General features: G+C 34.3%; 2 protein-coding genes across 2 annotated transcripts; both read right to left on the bottom strand.

The window, feature by feature from the left end:
• Positions 1-7,490: 7,490 nt before the first annotated feature.
• LOC129244653 (uncharacterized) lies at positions 7,491-8,656 on the bottom strand. The gene is made up of 2 exons (XM_054882402.1): positions 8,386-8,656; positions 7,491-8,286 (listed from the first exon to the last, which is right to left on the bottom strand). The coding sequence occupies exons 1-2, from the start codon at positions 8,443-8,445 to the stop codon at positions 7,648-7,650; spliced, it is 699 nt and encodes a 232-aa protein (XP_054738377.1). The 5' UTR covers positions 8,446-8,656; the 3' UTR covers positions 7,491-7,647.
• Positions 8,657-14,071: 5,415 nt separating this feature from the next.
• Positions 14,072-15,263, bottom strand: LOC129244609 (uncharacterized). Its single transcript, XM_054882333.1, has 2 exons — positions 15,012-15,263; positions 14,072-14,935 (listed from the first exon to the last, which is right to left on the bottom strand). The coding sequence occupies exons 1-2, from the start codon at positions 15,069-15,071 to the stop codon at positions 14,300-14,302; spliced, it is 696 nt and encodes a 231-aa protein (XP_054738308.1). The 5' UTR covers positions 15,072-15,263; the 3' UTR covers positions 14,072-14,299.
• Between the last annotated feature and the right edge of the window lie 7,930 nt (positions 15,264-23,193).

Below are 23,193 nucleotides of genomic sequence, written 5' to 3'. Positions count from 1 at the left end.
CACTTTCTGTATTTAGAAATTTAGAAATTTAGAAATTCAAATGCGAACATTCAGCTCCTGAGGCGTGCACTGAGCCATTGGTCATATTGCTACCACGTTGAGAATGCAATATAAAAATTCCGGCAGAAGCTGTGAGATGGCAAAGCTACAGAACTCATTCCACACCTATTTTGGGGATGCGACGCACTTTGAGGAATGCACATCTAATTTCTGGAATATCAAATCATCGAGGAACTGGTTTGTTAAGGCAGAGTCTTCCGTGGCGAGCTAATTGGATTAACCAGAGCGGTGAAAATATTTGTCGGGTATCACCATTCATAAAGTGCATGAACTATTTTCTGAAACAGCCCGTCTAACCTAATCTATACCAATTTTTGATGAAAACTTTAAGAAAACTACTTTCAAATCAACTTGTCACAAACGATCAAAAATGTGTATTACGAATAATCCCATATACTAAAATCTTAATTTCAATGTACTAGAATACAAATAAAAAGAGCAAAATAAGCAATTTATTTCATGAAAGTTAATTGAAAGTGTAATTACCTGTATTTATTATTTATTTATATTTATTTTTATTTGTGTACAAAGAGTATCCTTAACTTATGGGCTAACAATTAGTTCAGTAAAAACTTATGTTAATACCGTTAATTGCGTACTTAGATACTGATGAAAAATAAAAAGTCAAGGATACATAAAATGTATTACGTTGACCCCTTTTTTCGCCCTCATTGTGTGACGCCTTCTTCCCATTAATTATACTCGTAATTATAGTATTCTAATACAATAACATACTTAGAGTAATATACATTTTCTTTCGACCAAATGAAATGATTCTACAGAACTCGTTTTTCATTTTTATTATTTCGTATCGATGAAGGTCAGCACCTCATTCTTTGTACGAGAGTTCACTGCTGTTAAATGTCGAGGCATTAACATAGTAGGTTGAGCTGTCGCGACAACTGTTTTTTGAAAAAAAAAAAAATTGGTAATAGCATCCGCAATAATTACAGTTTTAAAAATATGCATACAAATACCTATGACACTGCCTAAGTAGAAAAAATAGGAAATATAAATAAGCGTAATACTCATAGCAGATTTTCGGACCTTTCAGACCAATCAGCTTACCCACTGTAATATATTAGACATAGCTTTAGTGGATTTTAGGAAATTATTTCAGCGTTTATTTAACGAGGTTTATTTAAGAATTATATACCTATATATGCATTTGCACGCACGTACGTAATTACATGTTTGGTTCTATAACATCCATTAAAAAATAAATATGTTTCGGCACGTGCACTATTGCCAGACAAAATTTCATTGTATTATTCATTGCCGTATGTGAATTAACATTTAGTATGTAAATATATATGTATAAATTTTATTTCCCCAAACGACCTTGAACTTGTCTTTATACATATTTATTTTTGTGTATAACAAATACATATATCTGAATTTAGTTATGCACCACAGTATAGGCACCCCGTACTCATGCACGCTAGTGGCCAAAAGTCGAACAGAAGCCCGTATTAAAAATGAGAAATATTGTAATTGGAACTATTTCGTGTGTTTGTGAACGAAATATCAAAACTGTACTATTTTACTATTAGAGAAGATATGACTATTCGGCCTTCAGCAATTACAGCATTTTCTTTTTAATTTTCAAAAATTTAAAGTCTAAAATTAAGCAGGAATTTAGATCTGCGCTGAAATTTTCATACTTATTGTAATTTTTTGAAGAGTATTTTTATTCGCATTGGTTGGGCTGTTGCTTTATTATTTGGTAATTTTTGCTTTATAATGTATTATTTTTAGTATTTTTATTTGATGCAGAGCCCTAAAATAAACAGTTATCACATTTGTGAGAAATAAAAACCTCAGGGATGAACGATTGTTATATGTACAAATTTTGGATGCCTTTGAAGTCCCCAGGACCTCTGCTATAACGATCCTGCTTGGTTTTTATTTTGCTAGCTTTCTGGAGAAAAGTACAATATAAACTTTTTACTGGACTTACATTTATTACCGCACATAAACAAAAAAATCCCTTTATCCTGGGCTACATAACTAAAAAGCTTTCAGTTCAATTTAAGTACAGTTCAATTTTAGTATTATAAAAATAGATTCTTCCTGACTTCTAGATTCTAAAAATAGATAAATTGACGACACTGAGCTCAAGAAACGAGTTGGCTCAAGAAACGAGTTGGCTCAAGAAACGAGCTGGCTCAAGAAAGGAGACAAAAACCAGCTGCGGTTTGACTCCCTAGATGACAACAAAATAAATGCAGATTCCACTACAGTCCAATAATTTCACAAAAACTTTAAAATGCACAAAAGGCAGTAATTATGAAAGAGGTTTTCCTGAGGATCAACTTTGCCGCAGACAGTATGGGTCCAAAAGGTCTGAGTTTTTGTTATTTTTACTGAGAGCTAACGCTTTAAACGGCCGCCGTAGCCGTAGCCGAATGGGTTGGTGCGTGACTACCATTCGCAATTCACAGAGAGAACGTCGAAAGTATTTCATATACAACAACTTGAAACATAATTTCTGTCCTTAAGCCTCTGTAATAGAATTTAGGGAAGCATTTTTTGACAGTAAATTTACACAAATGAGCATTCTTAACCCTCTCTCAAAACATGTATTAAAAAATTACATTAAAAGAGGCAGTTAGAGGATTAAAGTATTCCACAAATATTTTAAGCAGACAATTTTACTGTGGGTCACTGAAGGCGAAAGTAAGAGGTATGGCTTACGACAAATGCACACGAAAGCTTAGTCCAAGCTAATGCTAGCCCATAGCGTAGCGTAGCATAGATGCTGTGCAACCTCTTATAACAGGCATCTCTACTATATGGACACTTACCTTGAGCGGACATTTTTTCCTATAACTAGTCTTAGGTATCGGAACATTTTACTCCCTCTTCAGCGGATACCTCTCTTCGGCTCACTGTCAGATAACTTTTGTCCACCCATAAGAGATTTCACTGTACCTTGTAAGCACTTACCAACACTATGCATTCAATTAATCACCCTGTGCGAAGATTTATAATTTTTGCGAACGGCGTCGTACGTCAATCATATCTGACACTTGCGAACTAAACAACTACAGTACACAAACACATAAGCGATAGAGCGCTTAAAGTCGAAATAAAGATTATCATCACTCAAAATATTTTTTTTTTTTTTTTCATTTAATAAAAAATGTATTCAAAAACAAAAGTGGATGATTAATTTGTAGCCCTTATACAGCTATAAGCATTAGGGAGATGCGTTTTTATGGAAATAAATTTTTTGTCTTACTGTATAGCATACATCTAATTCACTCTGTCAAGTTTAATGTTCACTAGAAATTTACACAGGATAAATTTAGCCTTATAATTTTAGGCACACATCAATTTCACTATTTTTTAATTACACTAAGCTACAAAATAAAAATAATAAAAAAGTTAACTCGAACTACCACACCAAAAAAATATTTGGAATGGTGAAATTTTTGTCTATAATTTTTTTAAATATTTTTAAAAGGCACCTCAATATACGACATATTGATAAGTTTTAATACTTGTTTATTTATTTTTTTGTTTCAATTACTTTTTTATAAAAATATGGCGCATACTAAAACAAGAACCATATAAAGCAAAGTTTCGAACTTTGTATAAAATCCGGCAAATTTTCATCAAAATTTCAAACTTTTTGACAATTTTGTCTCCTGACGGTGTTGGGTGATTTCTTCCATATAAAAAATGCAGTAGGCGCAAAATGCAGACCGCGACCAATAAAAATTATCAAAAATCTGCGTGATTTTTTATTGACTTCAAACTTACATTTATTATTATTATTCAATGATCTACTAAACTGCATACCTGATTTTTTTTTTAAATTCTGAATAAAAAGATTGAAATTTTGTATGTAATTTCGTGTAATTTGTGTATAAGTTCGAAACGTTGCTGTATATGGTTTAATTGAAGTATGAACTATGTTTTTATAAAAAATAATTGAATCTGAGATATATTTATATAAATAAATAGTGAAAACTTATCAATACTTTAATCACTTTGTCCACATCAACAGTTTAACTGTCTAAGTGTGCGAATCTTAGCAATTCCCTGATACTTCTAGTTGAAAGGAGTACATTTGGAAGACCGTCTGAATATTACGAATTTCACGCATGTCAGCTAACCAACACTCCCGTACCCAGAGATAAAGAATACTCTGCAGTTGTCGCTTTGGATGTCAAAAACGCCTTCAACTCGGCATTCTGTCCCCATATTATGAAGGCTCTGGAAGAGAAAAAAACACCAGGTCCTAAGAGATATGCAGTGACGGGCGGAGTACCGCAGGGATCTGTACTGAACCCGATCCTATGGAATATACTATACCTTCTACTCAAATATGAACGAGACGTTATCAATAAGCGGTCCGCGGATGACATATGGCAAAAATAAATTTTTTGTTTTTTGGTAGGACTGTTATAAGCTTACATGGCAAATTTCAGCGTGATATGTCACATAGTTTGTTTTCTGTGCTACTGTAAACCAGTCAAGCTCGAGTGTGTTCTTCGAATTTAACGATGGAAATTCAAGTTGAACAAAGAATTTGTTTGAAATTTTGTTATTCTAACAAAATGAATATTATTTAGACGTTTTAAAGCGTTTGCGCGAGAACATTCGTCTTAAAAGGAAGGAATTGTGGGACAACAAGTCATGGTTTTTGCATCACGATAATGCACCAGCTCACACATCACGTCTTGTTCGCGATTATTTGAACAAAGATAATGTTAATATCGTTCCGCAAGCACCGTATTTGCCTGATATGGCTCCATGTGACTTTTTCCTGTTTCCCAAGCTCAAGTTGCCGCTCCGTGGAAAACATTTTGAGACAATTGAAGTCATAAAAGAGAATTCGAAGAACACACTCGAGCTTGACTTGTTTACAGTAGCACAGAAAACAAACTATGTGACATATCACGCTGAAATTTGCCATGTAAGCTTATAAAAGTCCTACCAAAAAACAAAAAATTTATTTTTGGCATATGTCATCCGCGGACCGTTTTATTGATAACGTCTCGTTCATATTTAAGCAGAAGATATGATGGTGCAATGATGATGATGCAATTCCCAATGCCGGGAGAAGTGCAAATAATAGGATACGCAGACGACATTGCGTTGACCATAGTCGCCAAAACAATCCCTCAGATTCAGAGCATCTGCAGCGAGGCAACCACAAAGGTCAAACAACGGCTAACGGTTAAACTCCGTAGAAAAAAGTTAGAAACGACCACACTAATCATTGATGGGTTTCACGTCACAACTCAAGCAGCACTAAGATATTTGGGTGTAATGATCGACGCTCGACTAAGCTTCAAGGAGCACATTAAAAAGGCATGCGGAAAACCAGCCATAGTGATGGTGGCACTATCAAGAATTATGGCCAACATTGGTGGTCCCACTCAGAGTAGAAGAAAGTTACCCAGTCTACACTCATGTACTATATGCAGCACCCATATGGGGTAAAGCTCTAATACAAAAAACATGCGCGAAGAATGCGGAAATAGTTTTTAGACTAAGTGTCCTTAGAGTTGCCTGTGCTTTCAGGGTAGTGTCGTTTGAAGCAGTATGTGTCATATCGGGTATCATGCCACCAGCTACAATGGCCTCTGAACTGGGTAGAATCTACAAGAAAGCCAAAAGCCTAAACAGGCGGCTAACGGCGGAAGTGTATAAGGAAGAAAGACGGGGGAGCATAATTGAGTGGCAAAATCGCAGGGACCTAGCGACAAAAGGCAGGTGGACGCATAAACTTATCAGAAGCGTGCAGGCTTGGGTAGAGAGAGGACATTTTGACACAGATTACTACCTGACACAGTTCCTAACGGGGCACAGATGCTATAGAGAGTATCTTCAAAGACTCGGCCACGAGAACGCAGTAGACTGCTCGTTCTGCGGCAACGGTAGTGGGAACGTAAAACATATCTTCTTCTCCTGCCCGAGATATGCTTCTGAAAGAATGTCCATTGAAGAAATCATAAAAAAAAGAATAACACCGGGCAACATTGTAAATCACATGCTGCAATCGAAGTTGGTTAGTTAAGTTGCGTTACAGGAACTGCGGAAAAAGGAATGCGAACGCAGTAAACAAAGAAAACAACGAAGTAATGAAGGGAAACATATATGCAGAGCCTTACTGGCCAGCTTGACGATGCGATGCAATGCTTAAACGACGGTACCGCGGGGCAAACTAAAGCTACAGAGGTCGGAGTTAGGGTCTAGTATAATATGTAGGTGTACTGTTTCGCCAGTCCAGTTTAGTAGTAATACTGACTGTGCGTGGTCCCGAGTGAGAGGCACCTTCAACGTTCAGTATGAATCGTGCATGCCGTCGTTATTAACGGTATCTATGGTATGTAAGATTCCCCCTTCGGACAAAAAAAATAAAATAAAAAAACACTCCCGTACCTGTAGGAATTCTCCTGATATACACACCGATGCGAAATTTTAAACACGCCACCATTTTTCTTTATAAAAAGTAGTTCATACTACAAAAATCTATACAGCGCAAAGTTCCAAACTTTGTAAAAAATTATAAAAATTTATAAAATCTTTTTAATTTAATTTTTTTTTTAATTTTAATTTTTTTTTTAAATTTCCCTATTTTCTATAAAACATTTTTAATTTAATTTTTTTTTGCTTTTACTTATTTTCTACTTATTTTTTTTTTTAACTTCATCAAAGCTTTCACCATTTAAAACATAATATTAAATTTTTTTCTAGATGCGCAGTTTTATTTTCAGCGTATACAGTTTTATTTAAATTTTCATTGACCTTTAGTATATCGACGTGCAAGTTTGAAGTAACTACAAAATTCTAATGTTTTTTTATTATTTTTTTTTTTTTGTTGGCGGCGCTAAGCTAGCTCCCATATAAAAAAGTCGAGTATGTACAATACTTTGCATTGAATAAAAGTCGTTACACTTCAGCGAAAAATATTTTAAATCATCAACAGATTTTGTAGTCACTTGAAACTGAGGTTTACTAAATCTTAATTAAAATCTAAATAAATCTGCATACGCAGAAAAATTCCAAAAATTCTGGTTAAAAGTTGAAAATTTTGACGAAAATTTTAAATTTGTTGTACAAAGTTTGAAAATTTCCATTATATGAGTTTTGTTGTAGTATTAACAGTATTTTTATAAAAAAAATTGTAATGCGCTTATAATTTTTCAACGGGGTGTATATGAGCATGAATCGTAGGGAAGCAAATTAATAAGGGTTAGGAAAACAATTAACAAAGTTCATTGCGTATGCATCTATTTCTCTAAATACTGATTCAGTGCCAATTCAATACCATGTCAATTCTGATTCTAAACAGAGTGTAGCCAGCTGCTTTACTTCACTTTGTGACGAAGTCTTGCTGACGAAGTATTGGTGCCCTGAGAAGCACTACGAGTAACAGCTTGCTATCAGCGTACGAAATAAGACGCAACCACTTGCTTATATTTATATAAATAATTTAATTATTTACATTAAGAGTTTTTTTACAAACTCATTCGAATTATATTTACATAGAGGATTTGCCACTGAAAGTAACTTCAGGAGTGAATTTTCCTCCTATACAATTTTTTTACATTTTCTTTTTAATTCGCATCACAGCGGCGTTGCATCCAAATACTCGTAACGCAAGAATTCTTGCAAGACGACCATTTTTTGCTGCAACTTTTCGGACTCCTTCATTTTCGCTGACCAATCCGACAACTTTTGTGCAGCCGCTTTTCGCCGTTGCTCAGCCGATAAACCGCTCACATATCCATCAATTCTTTTCACACTATCAGCAATTAACTTGTTGCGTTTTTGATTTACGCTTTTCAGAAAGTTTTCAATGCCATTTGAATAGAGCGCTTCCTCAATCCTATCATCATAACGACTCTTAGCGGGCTCCAAACGCGCCACTATATCCAAGAATTCCCTATATAATAGCGAGTTGCTGAATATGTGAAAGAAACGCGCAGGTTTATGCGCCTTCGGTGGAAATTTTTTCAACTTTCTCTCCGAAACATGCTCCACAAATTTCTTCAGCACCATTTTCTTGCCTTGTAAAATTTCACTCTTCGTATTCTGCAAGTTATCATCGTCGAGTACATCCTGAAACAAATCCTTACTATGAATCATTTCATAGTCAAGCACTTTAAGATAGTCTTCCGTTATGGCATCGAGCAATTGATCGCGTGCAGTTGGTGTGGGTTCGCTGTCAGATTCCTCAGAGGTCTCAGCACGGATGGAAGTGAGCTAATTACAGAAAATGTGGGTAGTTTATTTTTATTTTTATACGTCATTCTTCTTACAAATATTTATTTATAAATAATTATTCCCTTCTTTTCCACTTACACCCTCCACTAGCAGTAAAATACATAGGCTGACACACAAATTTATCGCTTGCCGTGACATTTTCCACAATCAGCACTACTTCAGCTCACTACTTGTAATCTCTTTCAACGATGTGTGCACACTATGAGTATTGATCTTTTTTCACAAATCGCCTGCAAATCTTTTCAAATACGAAGTGTATAGGCATGAACTTTGCTCGAATCTTTAACGAAATATTTCAGTATACCATTTATGCGAAAAGCATCGGCGCTCATGAGCCGACTGGTTCACTCTAGGTGCTTGTGTATGTATGTGGTATACTCTCTATGAGTTTCGATGCTTATTTTTATTTTTGCGCTTATCAATTTTGAGAAAAGATCAGACTCTGAAGCCAGGCAGCCGTTTAGTATTTGTATGTATGTATGTGTGTATATGTGCATATTTACTAAGTATCTGCGATAAGGTAAAGTAACAAACGGAACTCACTTGAATTTTAGTTTTGAAAATAATCATCAATTATTGATGTGTTTTAATTCGTGTGATGAGTATAACACTGCACAACAAAAACCAACTTTTTGCATAAAAATGCAGCTTCGCTAATGGAAAATGCTAAGAAAAACTATTTTAAACCAGTTTTAGAGTTTATGTCTCTACGAAAGTAACCCTAGAATTATTGTAATTCTAGGTATAAACAGTGGTGCGCTGAGTGCACGATGTTTTTTCTCTCGTTTTTTATTATATTATTATTTTTTTTAATATTTTCCATTCTTAAACCAAAACCATATAAACAATATTTCCAAACTTTTTATTAAATATAGGAAAACTACAAATTTTCCTTCAAATTCAAAATTTTGTAATCCGAATTTTTATTATGCGGTTTTATAGTACATTGCACTTTGGTATCATATAATACGGCGAATTTGATGCGGCTAACGAATGGCAATGCATTTTAGATATTTTCTCTTTTTTTTTGTGATAGCTCTTTCATTTCTTATGGAAGAAATTGCATAACAGCGTCAGAAAAATATGATGAAAAACTCCACGCGACTTTTAGCTGCTTAAAGGTAGGTAGGTAAGATGGCAAGAGTACCCCAGGTACACTTCAAGTAGCACTTACGTGCCGTTTTGATACCATAATGTGGGCCACCACCTGTGAAAAGATTAAGAGAAAAGACCGTCTACAGCCATCCAGTGCTGTTGATGTAGTGGATGAGAGAAAAGGGATCTGGGCTGGAGAATTTCTTCAAGTCATCCCCAAAGAGCACGCTAAGGAATCTCAAGCGCCTAGCCGCCAGAGGCGGACATTTGCAGAGAAAGTGTTTCACAGTCTCTTTCTCTGCAGGATCCCCACAGCTTCTGCAATAGGGGTTGTAAGGAATTCCAAGCATCTCCGCATGAGTACAGATCAACCAGTGACCACTGAACACCGCGATGAGTTTGAAAATTGAATGGCGGGTGATTCCTATCACCTTAAGCGTTCTGTTTCTATCGTATTCAGGCCATAGGGTTTTCGAAATAGCACACTATGAGACAGACCTCCATCTGCTTGCGCTTTTTATAGAAAAAATTGTGTAGTTTCCCTTTAACGACGGCCAAGCCGACACCGATGTCTGAGAAGGGGATAGCTGCTTAAAACTTGTACTTATTTTAATGAAATTTCTTGAGCAACGCATCATTTTTTTAGAGACGCTGGTTAAAAAGTTTAAAATTTTGATGAAATTTTATTGATTTCGCATAAATTTTGAAAATTTTGTTTTACATTACCTCGGTTAAAGAACGAACAACATTCAAGAAAAACTAACTAGAGAAATATTGCAAATGACGAAACACAAAATTTTTTTTGGGAAAAACATAGCAAGTATTAAAAAAAAATGAACTCCAAAAATAATTCATATATTAATATTAAAAAAAAAATTAATGGGAAAAATTTTCCGAATGCTAGAACAAAATTTAACACGAAAAACATCCCATACATTAAAAACAAATTTAATTCGAAAAGTTTGGTAAATATTGAAACAAAAATAACTAGAAAATTTTTTAAATATTAAAAAAAATTGAGAGGGCTTTTTTTAGAATATATAATAAATAAAATTCATTATATATCTTAATTTTATTGCTATTAATATCATGAATTATTTAAAATCAAATAATATGCACATTTGCTTAAAATCAATTATTCTTATAAAAGAATAAGCAACTTATTTAGCAACATATTTAATTCGAAAAACATTGTAATTATTAAAAAACGAAATTAATTCGAAAAACATTGTAAGTATGAAAAAAACCATTTCAAAAATCATTGCAATAACCAAAAAAAAAAACAACAAAAAAGCATTATTCGAAAAAAATATATATTCGAACAAAATTATAAATAATAGAAAAATGGGAATATTAAAAAAACTAACTTGAAAAACATTAAGGGGGGAAACCGGTTTAGATCGATCAAAAAATCAATTTTTTTTATTGCATAAATCGTTAGTATAACTACTCAAGAATACGTGGTAAAAAATGTAAAGCGAAATTCGCATTATTCCCGATTCTATGAGCACTTAAGGGAATGCCTGTCGGTTCCGCACCGTAGCACGCGTTAGTTAGAACGACGTTTTTCTCGAAACTACTTTTTTCAACTGGTGGGCATTCTAGCTTCAAAAGTTATGGACTAATCGTTCTCAAATTGTTCGGGACTTTGCTTTGTGTCCAAGCGCCGCAAATAATAAATAAAATATCCTTTAAACTTAAACAATTTCTGATTATTCCTTCTTTGTTCAAAAAATTCTCGAAAAAGACCAAAATTTTGGCCTCCTAAACCGGTTTCCCCCCTTAAAAGAAAATATTAAAAAAAAATTTAATTCGAAAAATATTAGGAATATAAAAAAATTGATTTGAAAAACATTAAAAAATAAACATAATACGAAAGAGTTGTAAATAAAAAATATTATATATTTAATTCGAAAAACGTTGTAAATATTATATTAAGAAACGAATCATCACGCACTCAGTTATCCAGTCTATACGAGTTACATGTACCACTGTAGATGGACTCGTATAGAGAAATAAGCCACAAAATTGCATAACCAACATTTTTTACAATTTTAACACACACACAATTTATTAACCTATTTTACACCTTTAGAGGCCTTCGTAGGCAATGGAAAACCTCCGAGTGCATTTCTGCCATGAAAAAGCTTGGGAATCTTTCATTTGGGGAACAACATCAGACGCACACAACAAGCAGGAGGAGGTGCTCGGCCTAACACCTTTTTATATTTTTTATTTTATACCTCGGACGCAAGGACTGTAGCCTTTCATCATAAAAAGGAATCAAATTCGACCGTCACCTACATTGATAAAAAATTCAGACATTAGCTTTAAAAATGGTGCACACCAGCTATTATTTCTTGGCCCCTTTACCATCAGCTCTTGTCAGCACCTTTTCATTTTTCTTTTGATTGTGGGATTGTAGAGAGAAATCTATACTCTTAAACATACCTTTAAAAATATTATTATTGTTATAGTTTATTAATATAATATAATAATTTAGAATTAAAATTACAGACTTTTTGTTGCAAATATTACTAGGAAAATATTTACAGGGTGAACGAAGTGTTACCTATTCAAAACATCATACATTTTTTGTGTGAAATTAGTTTTTATTGATTTCAAATACAAAATTGTTCAAAATGACCACCTTTTGCCTTGACTATAGCCTTCAAACGGTCAAAAAATGAGTTGCATGCTACACTTTTAAGCGGACTTCGAGCTGCAATTGGTTTTTTATAGGAAGCGTTTTGATGGCAGAAATTCTCTTCTCCATTGCCTGCTGGCATATAATACATACATAGGTGATATTTTATTCGAAAAAAAACTAGATAATTTTTTTCATTTTATCCACTTACTTCAATTTACGTACAACTTTCTCTTAATTCTTTAACTCAAATCAAATCTGTGTGAAATAAACCCATACACTCACGCTTTGAAAACTTCTGGAATACGTCTTTATACTTATATGTATATTCTGTTAAGCAGAAAAACACAGTACTATAAGCTGTTGTTGTTAACAAATATGCACACTTTGTATGACGTATGTGATGCGATTTGTAATCAGTGATTTACGTACTCACAAAACAAATCGTAAGTGCGTTTTAAAAATAGTTTAGAACTATATATACGAGTACGTATGTATATAAAAACCATAGGTATATGGACACGGAATCTCTCTCAAGTGATCCAGTTATATTGGAAATTGTCCTCAATTCTGCAAAAAATTTTTTTATTTGGTAGCTTGTATGTAATAAGAAGTAAACTGCAAAAATTAAAAAAAATGCATTTCAAAAAAAATTTAATTTTGGGATTAGGGATTGGGATTGGGACAGATTATCAGATCAACAGATTATCAACAGATTATTTATAATGAAATATCTGCAATTTTATAACATTTTTATAACTTTTTTTGTTTTTTGCAAATTTAAGCAAATTTTTGCAAACAAAATTACAAAAATATTTTCTTCAACATTCAGTTATATCACTTTTGAAAAACTGTGTTTTCTCTTGGTTTTTTCTTAGTAAATGTTTAGTTTTATTTCGTTAATGCTGAGATTATGCTCGGAAGTCGCTGCTAATTAAATAGTGAAATTCGCATTATTTTCGAGGTATATTCAAATACGGACAGGAAGAAAGTGAAAAATTTGTGTAAAGTACTGCTCTAGCAAAGGTCTATCACACGCGCTCGTACATTGCGTTCGTTCACAAATCGATCGAGACACCGATGCGTACATCAATAAGTATTTTCATGGTCAATTTCTAATAGAAATATTTTTAATAGTGTAGAGTACAATTACACGAAACCCATTTTTATGGAATAATTTAGCCCCAAATCTGCTTAATTTGAACTCATTTGTATTATAAGTTCAAAAAGTCTTTATAAGGAGGATATTAGTGGCCTAATGGCGAAAATATTTGAGGGAATCAACTCAGGTAATAATGCCAGCTGCAGTTAAAGCCTAGAAAGAAGATATAAATGATAAGAATATACAGATGGAGAGGGGAGTCATTACTTCTTTTCCAACTTTCCCGAGCTTTTTTTAATAAATATGAGCAGTTCGTTGGCAAACACAAAGAATATAACTCGTCTATTCTCAATACAGTCGTCCCAAAAACTGTACCGCCTAAATAAACGAAAACTAAATGGCGGCAAAGAGAAAAGATGTGCTCAGTGGTATATCGGTAATGAGTTTGGTGATCGTATATCATCGCCTTAGATTGTGCCCCATAATTAATTCTATCACGGCTCAGCCTGACAGGGTAATAAGAGGTTTCCTTCTCACACAGAGGACTACTCACTCGCTTTTTCAGGAAACACTTACTTGCTTTGCAGCTATCAGTACTGCACCAACGGTTTTCTTGAGGTTTATTAGTGAAAATCTTGATGTACCAGACTGTCCGATTTGATTGCCCATAAAATTAGTTACGGGTCAATCGCACGCTCCAATGAACCGTAGCTCGCCAATGCATCAGCCAGTTCACTGACTTGAGCATAACAATAACCTATTACTCACATAACTGCAAACTCATTCCTGGACTAGTTTTAAAGAGGTGGGAACGGTTTCTAAGGCCTTCAGAGCAGCTTGAGTAGTAATGCATGTCCTACTATTAGGTCCAAAATCTATACAAATTAAATGCATTAAAAATTGTATAGCTCCTTTATACAAATTTAAAAAAAAACTCATTGACACGCAATTCAAAGTTAATTCTGCTAACTCAACACCAAGCAGAGCTTCAAGCATTAAATTTCGAAATTAACAGATTTAGTTTTCTTAAATAAAATTTCCAATTTTTTTAAATTTGTCACCTAAATTTTGCATTTAATGATTTAATTCGTTTTGGCTTCCCAAATATACATTGACTGCGCTTGTCGTCTTTGCTATTTGCGTTCACTTTAGAATTTCACAAAGAATCTCATGAACTCCTTAAAAGTTTCCATACGTTGCTCCACATTCGCTTCGGCTCTCATTTTGGCCAACCAATTCAGCATCTTTGCTGCCTCTCCATCGTCGTCACTGCGCTGCGCCGGCGTCAGTTGTGCCAAATACGCTTCTACCTCGTTCACAAAATTATTCATAAATTGAGTTTGCTTTTGTGTCACGTCGCGTTGCCAATTGGCGAGGCCATTCTCTTTTAGCGTACGCTCAATTAAATAATTTTCTGATTGAAAATTTCGGCGTGGATTTGTAGTATTATGGCGTCTTAGAATTGCCTCGAATTCTTGATAAATCAGCGTCTTGGCAATGAGGTAGAAGAAACGATTTGCTATATTGCTTTTCAGTGGCGGTTCTTCTTCCTCTTTGTCCGTCACTTGGCGCACGTAATTCTCCAGGATACCCCGCTCTGCCTCCATGAGGTCGGTATGCATTTGCATTACTGCTTCACTTGCAAGTACTTTCTGCACCAAAGCCTTGCTATGCTCCAATTCGTAGTCGCTCAGCTTCAGGTACTCCTCAATCATTGTGGTCAGCAATTGTTCGCGTTTGTTTGCTGATCGCTCTACAGATGCTGGAAAGCAGGAGGGTATGAGCTGAAATTATCAATTTTTGGTACATCCCATAGAATTTTTTGTTTTCATTTTAATAGTACTTTTTTCAATCATTTACCTCACCCAGAAGAAGTGCCAAGCCGAGCAGAAGCCCAAGTCGATTTATTATTGTGAACATTTTGACTCTCTACAACTGTGCTCGTTCTCGCTTTGCCGGCAAATGTGTTTACAATGAAATTTAGAGTATCAATGCGTTGAACGGAAAATGTTGACTGTCAAACGACTGACGGTGGCGGTCATCAGTGATAACACTGAAATCATTGCACACTCAATTTTTTGCTGCAGAGTAGAGCTGATTTATTTCCTTTAGTGCTTATCACGAAGCTGTTAGGGTCAGCAGTAGAGTAAAAGTATCAACTTGAGTTGAGTTGCTTTTAATCGAAGAGTAGACAAATATTTATGAGGTGGAAGTAGAAAAATACTCGCAGGTTTGTAATTGCTAGCCGAGAGGCGACCACTTTTAGAAAATATAATTTCTATCATTTTGGTGATTCGTGCCACAGCTGGTTTTGATCCTAGGTACTCCCGGATGGTAGATTAACGCATCTATCCAGTCAGCTATGACGGCCGTCATTTATATACATTTAAATATCATAAATTATTTAAAAAGCAGATTTTGTAAAAATTCTGTCTGGGCCCACGAAAAATATATGTACACAAAAATGTCTAAAATGGTGACTTTTGGAATACCTTGAAGTGATAATCTATAGCTGGAATGTACACAAAAACCACCTCCAATTGTTGTCACTGCAAATATGTTATGAGGCTAAAATTCCTACAGGGTTGCATTGTGTATTTTTACAACTTTCAAGATTCACTGAATGTGAAATCCTAGCTAGATAGTGCTCGTTTTTCACGGGTTTCAAATTCATGGTGTCCGAATTCTGTTGCCGAGTAACTCTGATAAGTTTTAATAGGATTAAGTACTTAAGTACTACAACGTTTTACTGATGTAGATGAGTCATTGGTATGAGAACAGATATGAGAAGATTACAGCTCGAGTTTATTTACTAAGTTAGTGCGAGGTTTATTTTTAATTTTTTTTGTTTTTGTCATGTTTTTTCAGATAGTATTAACATTAGTGTATTCAGTCAATCTGAACATGAGAATGCAACATTGAAATAAAATTTCCGTAAATGTTCATTGCAAATTATTCTAAATTGAGCGAATGACGGTGAACCTTCGGAGTCGTCTTGAAGTACCTCGCAACATAATCAGCTGAAACCCATAAATTTAAATGCAAATGGATTTAAGGCGATGTTTTTATTACCCTTAGAAACCAAAAAAATTTACAAATCTAAAAATTCTGAATAAAAATTTTGAAATTTTAATGAAAGTTTACCAAATTTTCACAAATTTTATAATTTTATACAAAGTTCGAAGTTTTGTTTATATGGTAGTTATTGTAGTATGAACAAAACTTTTACTAAAATTTCAAATTTTAATTTTAAAATTTAAATTACTAACAAACAAGCAAATAGTCAAAACTTATCAATATGTGGTGTAAACTTTATTTTAACGCTGACTGTACATATGTAAGTTACCGTATACATTTTTCGGTATTTTTTCTGGTAATTAATTGGAATTTTGCGCTTTGATGTATGTACCTATTAAGAAACTTAAAGAAACTTAAAGTAGGATGATAAATATATTTGTAGTTTATTTCTAACCATTATCCTCCTCGAATATGGGTATTTTTTGCACATTCCCGTAAAAAGACCCAAAGAAAATTCGCGTCTTTAAGGAGTAATAGTAAACCAAACAAAATTGTTCCTCGTTAAATTTTATATAGAATTGCTAAACACATCATATGCATAAAATATAAGGATCGCATAGCTTTCTATGCCGATTTACCATAAGAATGTTGAAGAAGGAGCTTTTAAGTATCGGATATTTTTTTAACTGCATAGGAACTATCGATATCGATAATTATGCTTTGACAGCTGAGAGTATATGTTGACATTTCCGTTCAATAAGGTTTGGTAAATCATTATAAATAATTTAATACCAGAATGACACTTCTAAATTGTGAAAATTTACTTTGAAATAAATATATCTGTTCGCGAAGCTCATGACGGTATCAACAGTCCTTATTCCTTTCGAAATGGGCAGGAGGAGCTGGTTAATAGCGCACACTATCTAGCCTTACTGACTGAATTTTTGACTGCAAACATTAACTAGTGTAACATCGAGGACATTTGGTTCCAACAAGACGGTGCGATTTGCCACACAGCGCGCTTAACACTAAACCTACCACGGCTGGTTGTGCTACAAAATCATTGAATTAGACATTTTTGCTATTGCATCATATATTTTGCTGTATTGCGTTATATTTTTTGTTGACTGACGACTGAATAGCGAATTTCACTCTACTCCAAACGAGCATACAGTAAACATTGCAAGTTATAGTGCTATTTTGCGAGTCAAGAATTCTTATTTTGTTATTTTACTAATAATTCTTATCCCAAAAATGTCGAAACATTCAAGATATTTGAAATCTTTAGAAATTATAAATAATATAGATGAAGAGTGTTCGGAATTTAGTGAAGACGAACTATCTGAAAGTGAAGTGGATAGCATAGAACAACATGGTGACTCATTTGACACTACGGACGAATGTGAGTCCTCAGGTAAGGAAAGTGAAGACGAGAATATTTTGAATATACGTAGAGAACAAAAGAGAAAAAGACCGTTATCGAGTTCAGAAAGTGAAAGTGATGTGGAAGACCGATGTACCGAAATTGCGGCTGATGGTACAATTTGGCAAGAAATACAAGAAGGTTCAACACCTGGACGAGCATCAATTTATAATATTTTTAGGGAGGTTGTAGGCCCGACAGCATTTGCCAAACGAAATATTATGAAGGGAAAAATGAGAACTGCATTTTCTTTGCTTATTGATAATCGTGTAATGGAGCACATAAGAAAATACACAGAAGAAGAAGCCTCTCGAGTGTTGGGAATTAAATGGAATCTTACTCTTGCAAAAATAAATGCATTTATTGCTCTTCTATATGCCGTGGCGCATATCAGGCAAACAATTTGAACATCTCATATCTATGGAACAAGAAATGGGGTCCCGCTTTTTTTTTTCAAATACCATGAGCAGGAGTGATTTTTGTGAAATTATGCGGTTTATCAGATTTGATAAAAAAAGCCAACGAAGCCAGCGTTTACAAACGGATAAATTTGCTCTAATCTCTGATATTTGGTACAAATTTGTCGAGAATAGCCAAAATTGTTATAAGCCTGGGGAACATGTTACTATAGATGAACAGCTTTTCCCAACTAAAGCGAGGTGCAGGTTCACGCAATATATGCCGAATAAACCGGATAAGTTTGGTATCAAATTCTGGCTAGCATCTGACGTCAGCACCAAATACGTTATAAATGATTTCCATATTTGGGAAAGGATGAAAACAGAGGAACTTCATCTACGCTTGGGGAATTCGTTGTTCTCAAACTACTGGAACCGTTCACAGGATGCGGAAGAAGCGTCACTACAGATAATTTCTTTACGAGCGCATCATTAGCTGCAAAATTACTAGAAAAAAGAACCACTATTGTTGGAACTATCCACAGTAATAAAAGAGAACTCCCAAAATTCGCCAAGCAGGCCAAAGATGGTATGCCACGCTTCTCAACAAAACTATACAAATCGAGTCATTGTTCACTTACCATTTACAAAAGTAAGCCAAACAAAAAAGTGCTTCTGCTAAGCTCCAAGCATACATCTATAAACATCGAAAAAACGGTAAGCGTATACCTGAAACGATCAGATTCTACAATAGTACTAAATACGGCGTGGACATGACGGATCAGATGCCAAGAAAATACTCTGTGAAATCGAAATCGCGAAGATGGCCTGCGCAGATTTTCTTCAACATTCTTGACCTGGCTGGAATCAACTCATGGGTTTTATACAGAGAAACAACCGGCGAAAAAATTTCTAGACAACAATTTTTATTCCAATTAGCTGAAGAACTTGCCGAAGATTTTCAACATGAGCAACAGAAAGAAAAAGAAATTATACAGCAAACGTCAACAAATTCAAGTTCGGATTCGCAAAAAAGGTGCCAAATAGATTTTTGCAAAGAAAACAAAACTACAAATATCTGTTTCAAATGCAACAAATATGTGTGTGGTAAATGTGCCTTCGAAAACCCAAAAATTTGCAAAATATGCGGAATATGAATAAAATTAGCATATTATTTATTTTTTTTTCTAAATTTAATTGAAAAATATTTAATTATTTTCTTTTATTATTTTTGTTTTTCTTGTATTATTTTTATGTTTTTTGAATTTAATAAATAATTTTGAATCGTTATTTGTTAATAATTGTTTTATTCATGTAAAATTGTGCTGAATGATATATATATGTATATATATAACATTTTAAAGACGGGTCACTTTTATATTAATGATTTTAAAAATAGCGCTGAAGTTGACCTCCCGAAAAATTAGACCTGGACGGTGTTGTCCATTTTGGCTTTTCTATTTATCTGAAACACAAAAAACCAAAAAAAAAATTATTAATTAATACGACTGTAGCCATGGCCCGCTACTAATTAAAATTAAAAAAAAAGAAAGACAAAATTTAACAAAATGGCGAGGTTTTGAACTTGGCATACTAAAAATCGTTTTTTCAATATTTTAATAAAAAAAAACCAAATAATTGAAATAATAATATGATTCTAGTAGGGGCGATAGCCATTGACTTAAAATTTCATACAATTCGGTTGAATAATAATTTTTAACACCAGGCCGAAAAAAGTAGTTTCGAGATAATTGAGTTTAAAGTTTGAGGCATAGGAGCGCGCAGTCCGCTCTCTACCTAGTTAATGAGTTGTAGAAGCTATAATATTGGGATTTTCAGCATGAAAATTTCATAGTATATTCTTAAGATACTGCACTGAAATATCGAAAAAACAAAAAATCGGTTTTTTGAAATTTTAAAACTACCGGGTCCCCTTAACAACCGATTTATTAGACTGATCAAATGGATCATATAACTCGTAGCCGCAATGTATTCAAAAAAATAAAAGGCTAGAAATTATCTACCAGATTGTAATAAAAAACTCATTCCAACAATATTTCAGCTTTATTTTATCATTTTACATTCTCAAGTTCTTGAAAAAAAACACCCGATGTAACAAGCGAAAAGTGTTGTTAACATATGGATAATATCGATATTTAATCTGTCAAGCATTAGTGCATTTCCAGCTATATTTTAGTAGAAATGTTACTCACTGACATCAACAAAACGCATTTACTATTGAACAGCCATGCTGCTACTTTTACGGCTTGTGTCGAGCCAATCGACTCAAATTTTCCGATACATTTTTTATTGCGACATTATAATCACCGAAAATATCCATGTTTAAAAAGATTGTGAATTTATATTTATACATAGATCCATTATTATCGTAGTGCACTTTAGTAATTTTTATACAGTTCTCATGCGAGCCATTTTAGTAAATAGTAAAAAAAAAACAATAAATGAAATCCAATTTAGTAAATAGTAGATTTGCGACTTAATATCTGTCCAAAAAAAAGAAAAAAAAAAACCATTGCAAAAAATAAACTCAAACTTGGCATAACCCATACATGAGCCGGCAGAGAAGATTAACCATTAAACAACTTGATGTTATTTGGGTATATAAAACAAGTTTTTTTACATAAAAAAAATCTTCGCTCCCAATGGTGTTGCGCTAAAATAAATAACATTTAGCGGGTGGAGCTGTGGATAACATCTGGTATCTATTTCAATAAAATCCCCTTTAATAAAATTTGTGAATCTACATAAGTGTCACAAGCATGGACATTTTTGAAAATAACTTTACTTTTTTATTACTAATTTTCCATGCATTTCCCAATTGTAAATACATATGAAAGTACACACTTAGTCCCGGACACGTGGCCTAAATCCATGCAATTATTTTTGTAACAAAGAGAACTACCATAAGTATTTGCTGTTCTGCTAACAAACTAATATACATTCATTATTTTCGTTAAATGCATTCTAACCGCTACTCGGATGGGAATTAAATTTCGTATCAAACAAAAATATCTCAGTTCTACGTTTGTGCCATAATAATAATAAGTAAAAGCAGTAATGAATGTAAAAGCAAAAGTAGAGGAGGTGGGGGTGTAAGAGGAAGCACCACAAGTATGCAGCAGCGGGAATTTCATTTGAGTTATTTCTACAATTATGAGCACCGGCTGCATAAAATAGTGTGCAAAAAGCAAAGCACGAACCACACAGAATAGGTGAAGAAATTGAAAGGTGCCAAGAAGAGTGAACAAACAGAAGAGCTGCTACGCAATGGGCTCACAAATTAAAGAACGCATGTGCAATAATTAGTTAAAGGTTCATATATTACAATATAAAGTTAGGTTAGGTTAATGTAAGCAATGGAAAAGAAAGGGAATAATAAAGTTGTTATAAATAAAAAAATTAAGCAAATATCTAAAAATACGTCAGCTCAGGAACAGATTTTGGCAAATTGAGTCAGAGACGACGAGCAATCTTTTGGTAGGTACTCCAGAAATATTTTTACTTTTTTAATTTAATTTTTTATTTTTTGCTTCTGAAACAAATGTCTTTCCAAAGGAGAAAAGTATCAAAGAAAGAGATAGTAAAGAATAGAGACAGAGACAAAGGTAGTTAGTGCTGTGAAAATTTTCCATATTCTTTGGCAAATCTGTAAATATGCTCCAGTCTAAGAGATCGAATACTACTCATTCTCACGACATCGGAACCAAAAACTCGCAGCCTTGCTCTAGCAAAGCCAGGACCCTCACAGAGAAAGTGTTCAGTGCTATCCGCCTCTTCCAAGCAAGACAGGCACATTGGGTCCTCAATGATGCCAATGGTGGTCATATGCTGACCCCTTGGGTTGTGTCTTCTAATTATACCGACCATCAACTGAACATCTTTCTTTTCAAGATTTATTAGAAAGTTTGACAGCCATTCTCAGGAAAAAGCATTGAAACAGTGTCGTCCACCATGCTTTTACCCTCGAAAGTCGGCGGGCCTTTCGACTGACCGATAGCTTTTCAAAGATAGCTGTCAAGATAGTATTGTTGTCCTTTGTACAATAGATCATCTTGTTTGTCAGTATGTATCTCTACCGTCATTGCCTTTGCTGCCACTCTCGCGAATGATTCACCAGACGTTGCTGGTCTTTGAGGTCCTTGCCTTGTCAGGTAAACTGGATAAGGATAAGGTCGAGGATGCAGGCATTTTCGATTTCTGTATCTGGATTTTTCTCTTCTTTGCCTTTCTCCTCTTCCCGTCGTTGAAACAGACCCCTTTTTCGGTTCCGGAAGAGTGCAACGTTACAGAGGAATCTTCTGTTCTGCCGCGCTTTTCCGTTTCCATTACAGGTGTCAAAGTTGACGGAGCTTGAGTACTTGCCCTAGCTACTGCTTCGGCTTTCTTCGCCTTCCGTCGTCTTCGTTTGATCTGTCTTGCAGATAGACCAGCACCTGCGTTCGAATCTGCAATAACTTTGCTATACCTACTCAATTTTACATAGTACTTTTTCCCATAATGTACCAGGTATCCTCGAGAGCTTTTTCGGTGTACTTTTTTTAATCCTCTCCGGAGTATCTTCTTTTGGAAATGCAAATACATTCATTTTTTGGTTGCTCCTATAATATAAAAAACGCTTTTATAGGTTAAGCATTTGCCATACTGTTTCTACAATTCGTAGTGCACAGTTTTGTGCTGCATTCGAACCACCGACCGATTTTATGACCATATTTCTACTCAGAAAAAATGCGCTCGGGGCCTATCAATAGAAAATTTTATGATTCATGCACACAATGAGCATAAAATTCGAGACCAACTGAATTACTGTAGCACACAAATACCCCAGGCACGGTGGTCGCTTTTCAATTTACTCAATCCAATGAGACCGAAAAGCTGTATACCATATGCATGCCCGCATACCTATTCAAGAGTATAAAAAAGCTCTTCCGCTGCTAGCCAAAAAAAAAAGTTGTAAAAAAATTATTTATTTATGCTGAACGCGCTCTCTTTACAATATATTCTTTTTTTTATTATACTGAATTTGTTATTTTCCCTTGATTATTTTATATTTTATTTTTATTTTATACAAAAGGCATTCAAGCAAGTAAATTAACGATTTCAAGTTAAATGCACAGGCAGCACAATATGCAAATAAGGGCAAATAAATACAGCCACACACATACATGCATGCTTGTGTGCATAG

The sequence above is a fragment of the Anastrepha obliqua genome, chromosome 4 (assembly GCF_027943255.1).
Source record: "Anastrepha obliqua isolate idAnaObli1 chromosome 4, idAnaObli1_1.0, whole genome shotgun sequence".
In the NCBI taxonomy this organism is placed as follows: domain Eukaryota; kingdom Metazoa; phylum Arthropoda; class Insecta; order Diptera; family Tephritidae; genus Anastrepha; species Anastrepha obliqua.
This window is presented reverse-complemented; position numbering and strand designations above follow the sequence as displayed.